Genomic DNA, 17,839 nt, shown 5'->3' with positions numbered 1-17,839 from the left:
ACAATATTATACAAAATATGTTATAAGACATGGCCCCGTTTCCGGTGTGTTTTTATAGATATATATGACTACCTATCCCAAATATGGAGCGTGCAATCACTTAAAAATAGAAATAACGATTGCGCTGCAAGATTTGAGGGAAACAGTTCAAGAGGGATTTAAACAAGTAGATACATCGAGGAAAGTATGGAATCGTGATTAGGTGTGTTATTAAATAATTTGAAAATACACGTGTGTACAGTTACAAAATCGTGAATTTATTATTAACAGAGTTTTCATTTACCAAAAATACAATAATAATATTGATGTGTTCACGTGAAGATAGTGTAGAGTATAAAAAAAAAAAACTTAAAAGCTAACAAAAAATTACAAAAAAGGTGTTTTTTTTAGCCATTTTCCCCCACCTCGTCGTTGGGCGAGGTGGGAGAGGAGTTGCGGGCGTGACGGTGCCGAGAAACGAAATTTCTTTGCGCGAATCAAAGTCCACCGGATTCGTTTGACGTCGGGCGGCAAACGGATCCGACGATCCTCGGTAACGTCGCGCCCCCCCTCCGGGGACCGTTTGACCATTTTGGAGGGGAGCCTGTACAAAACTCGACGGAGAGTCATAAACACGCGTTTATTAACATAGTAATATTATTATAATATCATATTCGTTTACGCACGTCATACTACAACACGAGTGTGCGAAGATACGCAATCACGTGACATCGCACAATTATCATAGTATCGTATCGTACACGAACACGACATTTGACTTTTACATCCGGTACCTAAAAACAACGTAGCAGCGTGATGGGGTTAATTGGGGCTTGGGGGGCAGATCGGATTTCACGGGGATGGGGTTTTTTTTAGGAGGAGGGGGGTGGTATAGAGTTTTCGTGGAAAATGTATACTTTGGCGGGCCCGTCGCTTGTTTACAAAGCGTTGGCTGCTGGCACGTTGGTGCCGGCGACGCGGAAACCGTTGACTGGGTCGGAGACGTAGTTGTAGTGTTGGGTCTGTCCGTTGGCGTCAACGTACGAGTAACCTCCACGAGTCACGCCGTCGAAGGTCTTGACTTCGGCCTTGGACGAAGATCCGCTGTTGTAACCGTACGAGTACTGACCGAACTCATCTTGGGAGTGGTATTGGCTGTGCACTGGCGAGTACGATCCGGTGGCGAATGGGGCGGTGTAAGCGTAAGACGCGGCCGGGGCGGCGGCGTATGCGTAGGACGCGACTGGGCCGTAAGCGTAGGACGCGACCGGGGCGTGGACCGGGACGGCGGCGTACGACGGATAAGCGGCGTAAGCGGCGGATGGGTGGTAACTGTACGAGGCGACGGAGGAGACTGCTGGGGCTGGTGCGGCGGCGGCTGGAGCGGGTGCTGGTGCGAAGTGGCTGACGTAGTCGGCGGATGGTGCGGCGGGTGCTGCGGGTGCGGCGGGTGCGGCTGGTGCGGCTGGTGCTTCGGCGGAAACCTGGACGACGGCGTCGGAGGATGGTTCGTCTTCAGCTGGTGAGGCGTCTGCGGCCTTCTTAGCCTCGTCGTAAGCGATCTGGTGAGCTGCCTTGGCGGCCGCCACTTCGGGGGTGTCTTGCACCTGTTGTGGGATCTCGGACTGCTGGTAGACGATCGGTTCGGCGACGGCTTCTGGGGCAGGGGCGGCTTGTGGGGCTGGAGCGGCGGCCTTGACCTCGATCACGGACTCGACGGCTGGGACGGCGGGGACGACGGGCACCTCGACCGCGGGGACGGCTGGAGCCACAGGCAAGTTGGTACCAGAAACGCGGTAACCGTTCTCGTCGGACACGTATTTGTATTGCTGGAGAGCGCCGTTGGGGTCGACGTACGAGTATGCACCTTCGGTCAGACCGTTGGCGTGCTTAACTTCGGATTTGCTGGAGAATCCGTCGTTGTAGCCGTAGGAGTACTGTCCGAATTCGTTTTGCGAGTGGTATTGGCTCTTGATCGGACTGACCACGGCGGCGGGGGCCGCGTAGTAACCGCTGTAGTATTGTGGACCGCTGAAGTATAGGGATGGACTGGCCGAGCACATGGCTACGAACCCAATTACAACAACCTGTGAACAAATCGAGTCGTTTATGTAAAAGCAAATTTCAACACTCCGTTAGGTATACAAAAGGTTAGGTTATGTGGCTTGTTCGAGTTTTTGAACGGAAGGGGGGGTGGGTCGATTTTTGTAATACTATCAGACTACATTACAACAAAAATAAAAAAATGGAACTTGCATTTCCTGCAGGCTCGTTAATTACAATAACATAACAATATAATTAATCGTGTGTAATAGAGGAATATATTTTATATAAATTAAGGTATGTATATTGTTATAGTACGACCATCTTGACGTAAATCTATTCGTAAATATGCGTTCATTAATTTATCACGTATCTTATTAGTTATCAAACAAGTTACCTACTAACATATACGAAATGTAAAAATCATACGGAAAAAAATATTGATTTACATGGATTAATATTATTATTATCATCATATAATCTATTGATTAATATGAAATATTTATTTTAACAATGAATTATTATATAGTATTTTTCAGCGTCAACGATCAAATCCGAAATAATATTTTATGAAAAATAAAAGGCAAATGGGAGAATATTAGACACTTCCCACTGCGAGCATGCGTATGTTAGGTTAAAAGGTACTAACCAGTATGTACACGATATAAAACAACCTACACAATATGCGTATAAGAAATTCGGACTACGGTGTAGTGCTGAAAACGAGATCGATTTTCTCAATTATACATGACGCGACTGCAGTACAATAATAATAGGTACACGGTAAATTGCAGTGGACACCAGTCGGACAAAACGGTATTATATTAAATATTTTATTATAATTACTCGTGTGTGTGCGCGCGACGTGCGAAATGCGCTCAGTATAGTAATAGTGGCCCAGATTTACAATAATACATATTATAATATACATATAGGTACGCTCACAATCGCACACATCGTCGGAACTGAATCGACGGCGACGATTCGGACGTGCTAATTTGAGGGGACTCCCATTGTGGAAGCGTATATCATATTATTATTATATATTGTCGAGGGCTTATATTATTATAGGTGCCTATATATATATATATATGATATATTGTATTATTATTATTATTTAACGGCAGCACAACAGCCGGCGAGGATTGTTTACCGATATCGCGACGACAAACGACGGGAGTGGACGTCGTCGGACGTGCGATTCGCGATTTTCCAAAGGTCTATTATGTTCCGCGCGACCGACCGGACTGCGAACACAATAATACGTAATAATAATATAATGATAATATGTGTACCGGTATGTCTTTGTGTTGTGTATATTGAAAAACGAATTTTTTTTTTATTTCGAGTTCAACACACGCTATCGCGCACCGAATTCGCCGTTTGATGATATACGCATATATATATATAACATTATATGGGCACGAAGTACTCGTCTTCTCGAGATAAAGAATGAACTGCCGCGTACACACGTAGAAAAATGTTCGACAATTATATTCTCGCCCATATCAATTATAAGTATTTTTTTATCCGTTCCATCACGCTCACTCAATAGACTGCTGCAGAGCGTGCGTGTACGTGACGGCTATTATGTTATTATTGTATTAGAATATTATTATCAGATGTACAAGCCGATGTCTGCCGCTTAAGCGCCGAACAAAAAATTTTAATGGTATAAATTGTTTTCCCGAGCTTTTGCGCCTCCGCGTTCCCGACAGTATTATACATGTGAGATTTCACAGCGGGTGTATTTATTATATGTTTATAATATCGTTCGGTCGCTTTCCAATTTAGGTACCTATACGGCTCTGCGGTGTGACCCGCGGCTGCAGCAGATCCGGACATGCGACCTAATGCTCGTGGCATTTGGGTCGAAACAATCGCGCTGGGGGTATAATATTATTGTTATATTTTATTTTATTCCCCTATAATGTAATATTATATTATATCGTTTGACCGACATTCGAATCGGGACGGTACTACTGGGAAAAAATGCCATCGGACTTGCAGACGAGATTTTCGCTATCGCACGCGGTCCTATACATTATGATATTATCATAGTGAAAACGCCACCGTTCGTTAAAGTCTCCGAGGCTATAATATTGTTGTTGTTACAGTCGACCAATACGCATCGCCGAGTCATAATAAATGTTTTAATTAATCACACACATTTGCGCTTACGTGCATACACGTTTCTATGTTTAATAGGACTTTCAGTTCATTCGCATTATTACACACACACACACACACACACACACACACAAATAGTTTCTTCCGTCGCCACAGGCACACCGTGACAAATAGATCAATCGTCATTGTCGCATTCGTCGCGGCTGCGTCTCGTCTGAGATTCAATGGATCCGTCGTGTATATAGATGGTTTTATAATGTGTATACGATTCGTGGCCGGGTCATACGATTCCACTACGGTGGCCCTTATTCTCTTGGTTCAACAAGTTATTATTGTCGATTTTTTTTCGATTTTGTATAATAGGCGTATATATAACTCGAGAAAAAGATACGGACAGACATAGAAAACCGCAACAATAATAATATAATATATAAAATGATATTATAGTATATAATATATCATAATACGCAGGCGTAGCTGAAAACTACCAACGCGGCGGTCGTGTAAACGTTTTGTCATCGTCGTCGACGGATATAGTTTTCCAAGCTCGGATTCGACACGAAAAACCAATCCGATTCGGCAAATTTTGATCGAATTCGAGTCGATTTAATATCGGACGAACGATAATAATATTTTACGTAGGTACCTGACTTACTATATAATACACGTGAACGCGTTATGTCGTGGTACTGTAGAAACGAGCGGTCAAATGCTGGTCGGTTAGCGGGTTTGGGGAACGCGATCTAATAATTGAATTGAATTTATCTCGCGTATAATATCTGTGTCTCGATAACAATCACGCGCTGTTCATTATATTATTATTACAATATCAACGGATCGGCCCTGTGGTTTCGGATATAATATTTCCGAGTCGATTACACACGACGTGTATATAGGTGCGCGATTAGGCTGTGGATAATCGTATGTATAGGCGACCGATGATGAAGCGATTCGTCACGCCACGGAACGTTCGTCCGTTTCGACCGACCTCCCAAAAAGCGCGTCAACTGCATGTTAATAGGTTATTTGTATTATTATTATATTACACACTCGTTTAGATGTATTGCGGGATGAATGATAATCGAAAACGGCATTATAATATGTCGTTTGCTTTTTAATCGATGGCTGCAAAGACGGACCGAAATGCCTTATTGTTGAAATTGAAATTGAAAAAAATAAACACCAAATAATGTATTAAATATTGACCGGTTTAGATATTATAGGTACCTGCTTACATTTATTTCAAAGTGTAATTTATATCATATTTAAATCCAAATTATGCGAACAATTAATAAGCTTTTTAAATATGAATAGTTATTAATATTATATATTATAAATATTATTATTATTATTTTTAAATGTTTTTTTACAAATTAATTTAATTTAATTTACTGATAGTGTATAACACAAAAAAATGTATAATATCCCAAGACAGAAAAAAAGGGATACAATTTTAACTTTAATAATATTCGATGCAAAAGTTATGAATTTGTTTTATAAATTTACATTCAAATGTATTGATTTTCAAATTTTTTTATAGAGTTACGACTAACTTAAAAATATTATTGACTTAAGATTATTTATTCAAATTGAAATGAAAAAATGTCTATTCTAGCTTTGTACTAGATAATAATATGTAAATTAAGATTAAATTATGGGTATATTAAAATGTATTTAGTTTGAACGGCTGATGGTTATAACTTATAAATAGAAATAATACATTTTATTATCATATTATTATACTTATTTTATTAACGTGGATATGTGTTTTGATCGAATGTCTCAATCCATCCGATTTGTTTACACAGTTATATGATGTGTTTTAAATAAACTAACTCAAGAAGAGAATGAACGAAATGAGCAAAACGAGGTGTTCAAAACGACAAAGGGTAAGTTTATTTTAAAAATTAAGTTCAGAACGTTAAATATGTATAAATAAAATAGAAATCGTATCAACAATATGGCACTATTCGATAAACTATAGGCGAACTCGGCCATTCCTCTGGAAATTTAAATACATTGATGTATACCTAATATAATATTTTAAGAACTTATAATATGAAATCACAGCTCAGAAAGGTCCAGCGCTCGGGCTAAGTCATTAAATGGCGAACACAAAAACCTACGGGTGTGTTACAAAAATATTATTAAGACTTCCAAGACTTAAACTAATATCATAATATAATATTATACAATATTATAGTATTAGAAGTTATAGTAGTCACAACGTTTCATCAAAAATCAAAAACGATTTTGATATTTATTCGGCGCGTATCATGGAAACTGCCGGGGAGACGACGAGGGGTGCCAAAAAATATTCGTGAAATATTATTACGATACTACAATAAATTATATTATATAAAAGCTACGTGTCGGATGAACGAGAAGACCGGCAGAGTAGTGAAGTATTTTTGAAGTACGTTAAAAAATATGAAAATACGTAAAAAATAATCATTATTATACCATGTGGGTATAGGTACTCACCAGTGGAGACATCATGATTTCGGATGGGTTGGTGGTGACTGTGATGGTGTTGTACTAGGCGAACGGATCGAACTCGGTCGGTTCAAGCTGCTACGGTTTGGTACGGTGCTTCGGGACGAATGGTGAAGAGAACCAGACGTCGGGCGGTTTATATACCACGCGGGACCGTGGTAGTCGGCGCGCGGCCAATGTCATTGCCGTTGCGGCGGCGGCGGCGGGTGGCATCGGACCGATTATTATTATTATTATTATTGTTCCTTTCGCCCGAGGCGGCGGCCATTATCGTCGCGCGATCGCTCGTCCCATCGCGTACGCATCGTCCTCGGCAGCCGTCCCGCAGTACCGCGGCGGCGATAGCTGCTCGCTCGTCTTCCTTCGTGCGGCCCGTCGTCAAGGTCGCCCGCCGCACAGCGCCTACGCCCTGCCGCCGCCACGTAACCCGATACGATGCTGCTTCTGAGCATCGTCCCGGGACGCTCGAGCGAGACGGTTTTTCGATCAATCGCTTCTGAGCAATCGTCGCAGTGCTGCAGCAGTCGCCGCGCGGTAACCGCGGAACATCACGCGCGGTTACCGTTGAACGCGTACATATCTTCCCCATGTCACGTACCACCTAACAAGATAATATTTTTATATTAAGAGGATGTCAGCACACTATTTGTTTTTTCTCTCCAGCCCACGCGCATTAACGCAGAATCATTTTTTCTATGTTTGTAAGTAATTTTAGAGTAAAATCACCAATTACAAAAAACATAGAGAATAATATTGTTGATGGATGACATATCGATTTTATATTTTATTGTTATTTGACTTTGTATTCCACTTTCAAAATAAACAAAAAAATGTTGTAAATTTAAATTGTGTTTAAATTGTTTTGAGACAATATTTCGACAAATCGATATGTAGTCGTTCCCTCAAAAATATTATTCTCTATCTTTTTTGTAATGGACGATTATACCTACTCAACAATTACTCAAAAACATAGAAAAAATGATTCTGCGTAAATGCGTTTTGTCTATGTTGCGCGTAAGCCAGAGAGAGAAAACAAATAGTCCGCTGACATTCTCTTAATATAAAATTATTTGTTCGCTGTCATACCAGCTCGTAGCGACGTAGCAGCATGTCGAGCAGTGTCGCGCGTTTCGTATTTTTACCCGTTTACCCAGAAAGAGTACCTACAAATAACACGGCAGTTTCTTCGAGTTGACTCTGTTTTTTTTTTTTTTTGTAAACGATTTTTGAAAATTCCGTACCTACTGGGATGGGCCACGTCGTCGGTTGTTTTTGAAAAAAAAGGAAAAATTTAACGTCGCATAAATTCGCGTTCGACTCGAGATGGCCGTTCCGTAGTAATTTATTTTCAAAGCTAAAGCATTAGGTAATTCACATCACTTCAATATTATAACAATAACCGCTGATTTACCACCGTGGACGATCATGGATGAGTTGTGCAATTTCTGATTAACTTAGCACTAATAGCACCTAACAATTTGATATTTTTATACTAATATAAAATTATTTTTTCGCTGTTGTACCAGCATGTCGAGCAGTGTTGTGCGTTTCGTATTTTTACTCGGAGAGAGTTTGTATACAAATAACATGGCAGTTAGTTCGAATTGACTCGGTTTTTTTTTGGTTTTTTTGGTAAACGATTTTTGAAAATTCCGTACTTACTGGGATGGCCACATCGTCGATTGTTTTTGAAAAATTTTAACGTCGCATATATTCGTGTTCGACTCGAGATGGGCCGTTCCGTAATAATTTATTTTCAAAGTTAAAGCATTAGGTAAATGCATCACTTTAATATTATCATAAACACCGCAGATTTACCACCACGGATGATCATGGATGAGTCGTAGAATTTCTGATTAACTTAAACAAAATACATTGATACTGACTAACTTTACTATCAATAAATTACTTTTTTTTTTTAATAATCAAAAATGATGACAGTTAGTACAGAAAATCTGGTTATTATAATAAACAAAAACTAAATATAACTAATCTGTTAAAAATTAAAATATATTTTGTACCAATATATGCTTTACGCAGTCTTTGTTGTTTCACGACTTTTCGCCTCAAAAATTAAATAATTGTATATTTTCCTCCTCTTGTAAAAAATAAAATCTTTATAAATCCTATATATTTCGAGTATTTATTAAATTACACGAACAATTAAATTTTTCAAACTAAATAAGTCAACGCGTAATTATATTATTCAATAGTTTGAAGAAAAAAATAATAAACGTCCTGGAACAGGAATATCAGCTAATACCTTTATAAATTATATTTAACGCATTTTTGTACGTCGAGATTTGAATAGTATAATATAATATACATAATATTATTATTATTTATTTATCGTGATCAATATTTTAATATTTCATGGCGGCGTAATGTGTCATTAAAATATGTTTAGGTGAACCCGAAATAAATTATATCTCGAGCCCATATAATCTTTATTATATTAGGTAGGTATCTATTACAAGGCTGGACCATGGACGATTCTCGATGGAGTTAATATTCGACTGCGGTAGACTTGTTTTTCAACGATTTTAATAATTCATCGGATACTGAATAAAATAACTTATGTCAATATGTTTTTAATTCTACTTTTATTTTGCCAAGCGTTTAATCTATATAATATACTAAGCTATTTTTTTCCAACCGGCTTTTGGTACAGAAAAAATAATAACAAAAACAATTACGTACGTTGTATGCGCGTATAATAACATTATTATTATAACATATACATATATTTTTTTGTTTAGTCTTGAATTTTATAATATTATAACATAGAAGGTAATTTTTGTTTATTTTTTTTTTTTAGTTTTGTAAATTAATTTTAAGGTCTTTTGTATAGTTTATAACCCTTGGGCCCTCTGTGAAAAATGTATGAATCGTGGTAAAAAACAATAACTTACCTAACTTAAAAAGTCCATTTTTTGTCTTTATAAGCTGCAGATACGGCACAATATACGAGTAATAGTTGAATACGCAATAATTATATTTTGATGGAAAATATATTTCGTAGATATACGTTCGAAATTCGTTCTGTAAATATGTTTTATTATTAAAATGAGAGACGAATTTTAAATTCAATATTTTAACACTTTTTTTTATTTTGACAACGCGTGTTCACAGTTCACATTATTACCTGCGTAATAATTTACGTGGAATAAACACTGTTTGTGATTAATATTTGTACGTAACTTACATAAATTATTTATGTGGATTATGTATAGTAATGTTAGCTGTGCAGTTTTACACGTTGTTAACTAATTGATAGCTACAATTTCATTACTAATGTTTACCTTATAGTTTATTATACTGATAATATAATATGAAATACATAAATATTTATTTTTTATTTGGTAGTTCTAAAAAATATTGAACGGTTAACCCGGTCAAGTATGTATGAAAGGCTATTAAAAAAATATTGTATGTATGTAATACGTATTTTAAAAAATTTATATTTTTTATTTATTTAACAACATCAATTTAAATATTTAATAACAAATATATTATTAATTATTCTGAAACAATATTATCGTTTTATGTTTATCATAAAATATGTATTAACGGTCGTTCTAAATTAATTAACATATTGTTGATTACGATAAGTTGTAATTAAAAAGGTTTGTATGAATTATTATGGTTATCAAATAATCCAATAAAGTGATTGTTTTTGACAGTGAAAAGATAATAATATATTAATTGGTTTTGTGAATATTTTTAAAAATGTTTTTACATATTTTTTAGCATGTATCTTCCTAAACGTTAGATTTAAGTCAGAGTTATGTACAATAATAACTAATAATATTATTATAAGCCCGAAACATTTGACCATCTGCCCTCATTGTAAATTATAAATGTCATATGCAATTCGACTTAACCTTATTATTACTATTATATAGATAATAATAAATAGGTGCTAATGTACTATTATATATGTAATGTATTATACGCAATACATTTGAATATTAGAGACTACTATAATTACATTCAGCTTTATGCAACTGTTGTACGGTTTATAACTTTAAAACTTCCGGTAATATTTTATTATAAATACTTTTGTGAAATTTCACGTTAAATTTAGTTTTGAATATTGATCATTGGTATGTTTAGCTATCGGAGTCAAAGCATTAAAATGTTAGTTATAGTAATTTGGTTACAATTTATTTTTGAAGATATTATGTTTATTTTACTATGAATATTAAATAATAATTTTATTTTAAACGACCATTGTAGTTAGTATCAAATTTTAATTTAATTTTACACATTTTAAAACAACAACTATTTAAAAATACCAAGTTTTGTTTTTTTTATTAATATAATAATAATATATTATACTGAAATTAACTTACGCCCATGTTGCGATGCAAATTCCCACTTCGTCATAATAATATATACCTAGTTTATGTTTACAGAAAACATATTTTGAAAATGAATCACAATATTAACATGTATATTAACCCATTACATATACATATGTATCTAAATGATGAAAGTCAAAACAAAAATATTTTGGTTGGCATTTATGTTTAGAAAAAAAAATAGAAATAACAGTAGAATTTTTATGAAGAATCTCACCCCAAGTATATGAATTTCAGAAAATGAATACAATTAGGGCATTCAGCTCTAGGTGGAGTTTTTTTCGTGTAATTAGTGTGGGAACTACCAGCAGGGATTGTCGAAATAATATATCCATTGTTGTATCGTATGCATTTATAAAATATACATTGGAAAATAATATATAAAATATTAAGACGTTTAAATGATTATTATAATGATACCTTATTATTTCTTTTTGTTTTTGGCTAGATAAAGTGTGTTTTAGTGCCAGAAAATGAGCGCCGACTATAACATTATAAAGTTTTATTTTTTTTTTTTACAAATTTGTTGTGAACAATAACAATTTTGCACTAATTGTAGTTCTTATACAACAAATTGTAACACATTAATTATTTTTACAAACGATAATACTCAAATATATTGTGTATGGATATTGCTATAGTTTGATTTAATTTCTTGGAGTTTGGCCATTAAATATATACATTTTATGTTATTGAAGACCATACATTTTTTTTATAGTCATTTCATTAATCATTCGCTTTTGTCATCCGTGAGTGGACGATATATGTACAAATATTATTAAGTGTGTGCGTTATAACTTATAATCAAAAGGGTCGTAAAATAAACGAGTGCCATTTTTACGGGGTTTATATTTCAAAAAAAATTAAATATTGATTAATAGGTTAATATGGTTTAATTTCAGAAGAAAAATATATTTGAATTTTAAATATAACCATAATGGGTATGAGAATTTTAATTTCATGAATTTATTGTTTAATTAAATACAATAATGTTATTTTCGTTGGTTATTTTTAAATTATTAGCGGAGCGAAGCGATGAATGTATATTGGTTTTATAATGATATGTTTTTTTCTAAATAATATTATAATTATTATTATGACGTAATAAATGTGATTTGTGTAAGGAGATAATTATTTGAAATTATCCAGTATAAGTATATTATAACAAAAATACAAAATATACTTAGCGATAAATCTGACGACTGTTTTTTTTGTAAATGTAAAGCTATATTAATTATCATTGATTTTAATTTAATACAACCCGTATACTGACGAGTGACCTATTTAATGACAAGGTTCATGTCTATACGTCTACTGTACAGCAGACCGAATTCCCCGTTTTATTCTTTTTAAATTTGATAAATATATTTTGTATTATTTTAATTATTTATATAAACAGCAGTAGTATATAGTTATTACTCCTAAGGCCTATGTAGTTATTAGGATTCCTGTATGCCCAACAGAAAATATGTATAGTTCATTGAAATTATAGCGATATTAATACTAAATTATACCTATAATGATAATATTATATATTATATTAGGTATATATTTTAATAGTATTATCATCGTAGGATTGATATTAAATACTTGTATTATTTACTCTTCTTAATTAAAATTATTTTTTTAACTCTAGAGATTTGATTTTGAAATTCGCTGAATTTAAGATGCTTTGAGCTTAAAAAAAACATTGAAAATTAAAGTGTAACATTGTTTTAAATTAATTTATAAACTGCTGTTTTTTCTCAATGTAAATTGCAAATATTTTTTTGGTGTTCTAACAATCAACAAAACTTTAAAAGATAGAAAAAACTGTTGTTTTACGTCTTATGTATATATTTTTTTAATGTACATTTTAAATGAGAAAAAGAACGAGAAAATAAGAAAGACAAAATACGCGCATGACTTTTTTATATTATTGCTGAAATTTAGTTTCAACACTTACGCAAGGTAAATATAATTGACCGCAAGAGAAACTTTTAGCTGTAGACTGTAACGAATTTTTTACAAGCTCTGATACTTAATATAAAAGCGTGTTGGAAGTTTTTACTGTTATAAATATTAATATTAGATGGTTACGTTGAATATTATTAAAAAATTAGAAAACTGATCAGGTTTTCAACATTACAATATTACAAAAAAATTTAATAAATTAAATTATGTATCTCATAGAAAATGAATTAATCAGAGAGCGTGAGGGACACTCGCATAATTATAATATTATGTTGACATGTTGTCTCCGCTTTACAAGTAACCAGCTACGTATAACCTACCGACATTTTTATGTTCATAAATTCATGTTTAGTATCTTATTTGTTAATATTATAAGTGCGATTTGACCAAGTATTATCAAATCAATAAATAAGAATATTATCTGCGAGTTTGTACACAGGTTATTACGATGTTTCAATTTTTAAATATACTTAAATATACTTAAAATATACTCAAGTAAAGTACTTTACGACCTATACATATGGACGATGATGAGTTGGACAGTATAGTTCGTATTCGATATGTTCATAGGTATATATGAATTATGACCTACCATCGTCTGTTTTCAAACACCTACAAAAGTTGTAAAAAAATAAATAAATATAATAATCCGATAATACCACTGATTTGTATGACTTTTTCGCGTATACTTATACTCTATTGTTGGTGTTGTATAGTTTGTGATTAATAAATAAAATTGAAATAAATTGAAATCGAACAACATAATAATGGTTGTTTGAATATTATTATATATGGTCACTACGAAACTCGCGTGTCGTAAATACCACAGCGAACCGTCGTGGGCAAAAGGCAAAAGCGACATTAATTAATATCTGTCACGCTAGCAAGACTGGATCGCCTCTTGTTCCAGAAGATTCCGTCTTGCCATTAATATTGTCGTGTGGCGCGGAGGGGCTTAAGTAGTTTTCTAAAGGGCTCAATGTTTCAATAAGCCCTCGGAATTCCATCAACTCTTCCGAAATTGTTTCGATCGTGTCCATTGTTTGGTGGAAAAAAAAGCATAACAGTATTTTCAATCCGACTCGGTTCGTCTGTAGAATCAAAATATCAATAGTAGGACATTACGACAAGATCTTACGATTACGCTTGAGGATTATAACACTCGAGTCATTTTTCTACGTAAAATACTTAAATTTCACTGCCCCTTTCTAGTATGAAATCCGTTCGTTTATAATTTAACAAACTGCTTTAGTTAAAATATTTACATTTTAAATTAAATGTAAACTATATCTGGAAATTGCAAAGAATATACTTAATATAGTTATTCTATATACGATCCCCGATTGAGAATAGTGTTAGGGTATACAAAAAATTATTAAATAATTGCAGAAGAGTGCCAAGTTAGATATAAAATTGTTATTTCGACTATAAAAGTATTGATTTAGGAATCAGGGATGATAATATAATTTATATTTGAAATAATTTTTGCATACATTTGGACAAAATGGATATCTAAACAAAATAGGTGTATACAAAATTCGAAAATTCCAGTGTGAATACATGAAACTATAAACAATAACAACGGCCATTTTTACAAATTCATGAATTTTTTTTTACTAAGGAGTGTCCTGTGGTATACAAACTTCTATTCTTCAAATGAGAACACTACTTTTTTTACAGTGAATTATTAAGTGGATAATTTTATTGAACATTTTGATGTGTCTAATTCAAAATTTGAATGAGTTTTTATTGAATTAGGTATTTAGCTTTATGTATTAAGGATAATAATAATATAATAGACCTTTAAAAATATTTTTTAAAAAATATAAAGTAGATGTAGTATTAGATCTAGTATAATTATAACACTTTGACTATTTTTAACAAATTATAAATGTTTATTGATTAACATTAAACACTAACATTTTTGATTCATTGAAGTCCATATTTTCCAAACCCATTATCGAGGACCTATAAATTATCCTCAGTACACAAAGTTAAATAACTTAAAAAGTACCCACTCATTAGAATTTTGATACTGATATACGTTTAAATTTTCAGAAAAATTATCCACTGTATAATTTACAATAGAAAAGGGTGTTTTAATTCAAAAAATATAAGTTTGCATCTCCACAAAATACTCTTTAAGTATATTTAAAAATTCCAAAAAATCACATATTGGATAAAAATAAGGGGGTGAAAATGCTTCACCAGCATGCCTGGTATTACCATGTAATATTTGAAAATGATGAGTATTTAAAAACAAAAAAAAATTGTTACATTATAATATTATTAAAACTTTAAGCAACCACTATCAATACTAAAACTATTATTTTAAAAAATAAAACAAGATTTATTACTTGTACTAAAATATTTTTAAAAAAAAACCGAAGGCCAACCTTCAGACAATTTTTTAATAAGTAGTTACTTTACCAGACGACGTAATTATTCAGTTGATCTCTATGTGACTATAATGTCTTGACACGATAAAGAAAACAAGTAAATAGAGTACCTATAGTACTTTAGTACTTACGCATCTATACTAAGGTGTAGGTACAATATTTTCATGAGATTTCAGTCTCTCTGAAACTCTAGAGTTTAATAAAATAAAATCACCAATGGATAGTAAATATTTTCACCAACTCAAAAGTTTTTTTTCAATTTTTTGTATTTTGAATAATAATTTAAAAAAAGAAAATCTGAAATAGATGAAATTGTCGATTGTTGAATAATAAAATATAAAAATAATTGCGGTAGAAAACAATTGAATAGGAAACAAAAATAAAATATATTTTTACAACTTTTCGTTGTGATATTATATATTATTATCATTATTATTATTGTTTTAATTTATACAGAAATCATTGAAGAAAATACAGTGTCACCTTCTTATTTCGCATTGCTGACTGCCGTGCCTTTATTAATGTCAATGTCATAACAAATATGTTCTTAAATTTAATTTAGAATATGAATTAATATTAATAAGCCACTTGAAATATATTTGAAAATATTAAGCAACTTTATAGTAATTACTAAGTAAAGGTAGAATTCAAAAATGATAATCTATTTTTAAATCGTGAACTATGTTTTAAATGGTTAGGATGAAATACTCATACACATACAATATAAAAATAATAAAGAATTGGTGATAATTAGTAGTTTGATGTGTAATGGAATGATAAATGTTTTATGTATTGTTATTTATAAATATTAATGAAATTAAAAAAAAAACTTTGTGTATTGTTGTTATAGCTGCAACGGTAAATGGCCATCGCTGCCGTGGCTTTGTTTCTCTTCAATGATGGTAAAATATTAATATAAAAAAAAAAATTTTAATTTATTAAAGCCTTTGCCGATTTTTATTATATATTACAATAAATTGATTTGTTTGACTTTTAAATATTATAAATTATAAACCCGTATACCTAATATATAAGTATAAAATGTTTTCGTTTAACATTTCAGACGGTGGGTTTGAACCTTTGACTCTCCTTAAATACGTGTCTGTTAGTAAATGAAACAACATCCTGGACAGAATTTTCACTGGTTATTTGCGTTATTAATATACTTCATGTTTGTCATCAATCTTATGAAAATACCATAGTTCTAGTTTTTTTAAATTTATCATCAATGGGTAAAAGTTAAATACGTCAGAAATCCAAAACAAGCCGATAGATTTTATTGGAAAGAATAAAAATTATGCAATGGATATTCTAAACAATACCATAATAGAAAATATCAAAAGCAGATATTATTTTCTATGAAAATTAAAATCGTGCAATAACTGAGTGTGATTCTGAAAATGGTTTACATTTATTAAATTAATGTTTGTTTTATTTACAATATTTACCATTACCGACTCGAGTGAGACAGCAAAAAATATATCATGTGTATATAATATTTATAAATACTTTGAACTTTCAACGATATGTTTGAATTGCTTAAGTCAATAAAAAGTAATAAACATAAATTGTATCCATTTTAAAATGCATTATAATAATTAAATAAAAAAAACACCAAATAATTTGAGTTTTAAACTGACATATTATTATAATTTGTACAAGAAATATAAAATATTTAAACATCATTAGTAGTTGTTATAATTTCGCTGTGTTCGTTTATATAATTATTCCATTACCCATACCGAGATATTATACTTGACAATATTATAACTAAACAAATATATTTTAACAAGCTGCCTCTTACATGTCACGTAAGAATTATTAAAATTTAAAAATATTAGGTGGGTTTAACAATGTGTATGTATAACCTATTTTAATTTGACAACCAAATAACTAAGCAAATTTAAATTACTGTAAACCATTCATTATTATAGTTGAAAATTACAAAGTTCATTCATACTTTATTTCGGAATAAGAACGCGTTTTTTATATTTTATTTTTTATTAAAACAAACGCCTTTAGATTTAGAAAATAGGTTACCGTTAAAAGTTGAATTAAATAATATTTATGTTTAGTTTTCACTTACCATTGTTTTGCTGGACAAAGTTACTCGAGATATTTGACGGCGATCTATATTATTATGTTTATTATGAATGGCATACACTATATTGTTGTTTAAAAATTGTATTGTTTTCCATCGGTCATAGAACTGATTAAATTAAAGGAGTAGTACTTCTCTGTTCCACATAATATTTTGACTTTGCTTGTTTTAAGAATATGTAGTTATGATTTCGAAATTTGTGTACAACCATGTAATTATAGTATTATAGTTTAGGGTAATAATATATAATATTATATAATAATAAACAGTCATATACGCAGTATTCGTATAACTTTATCTCCATTCGAGTGAATAAAAGACCATGAATTAACCGGTTTTAATTAATTCCTCAAGAGTTGATAGAGCTACCTTTT

At 32.3% G+C, this 17,839-nt stretch overlaps 1 protein-coding gene across 1 annotated transcript; it reads right to left on the bottom strand.

Annotated features, from left to right (window-relative positions):
* Positions 1-236: 236 nt before the first annotated feature.
* LOC100168822 (cuticle protein) lies at positions 237-6,786 on the bottom strand. The gene is made up of 2 exons (XM_001950803.5): positions 6,637-6,786; positions 237-2,066 (listed from the first exon to the last, which is right to left on the bottom strand). Exons 1-2 carry the CDS (start codon positions 6,649-6,651, stop codon positions 918-920), a joined length of 1,164 nt encoding a protein of 387 aa, XP_001950838.2. The 5' UTR covers positions 6,652-6,786; the 3' UTR covers positions 237-917.
* Positions 6,787-17,839: the final 11,053 nt, after the last annotated feature.

Source organism: Acyrthosiphon pisum, chromosome A2 (assembly GCF_005508785.2).
Source record: "Acyrthosiphon pisum isolate AL4f chromosome A2, pea_aphid_22Mar2018_4r6ur, whole genome shotgun sequence".
NCBI lineage: Eukaryota > Metazoa > Arthropoda > Insecta > Hemiptera > Aphididae > Acyrthosiphon > Acyrthosiphon pisum.
The sequence above is the reverse complement of the archived record's forward strand: the minus strand, read 5'-3'. Positions and strand labels throughout refer to the sequence as shown.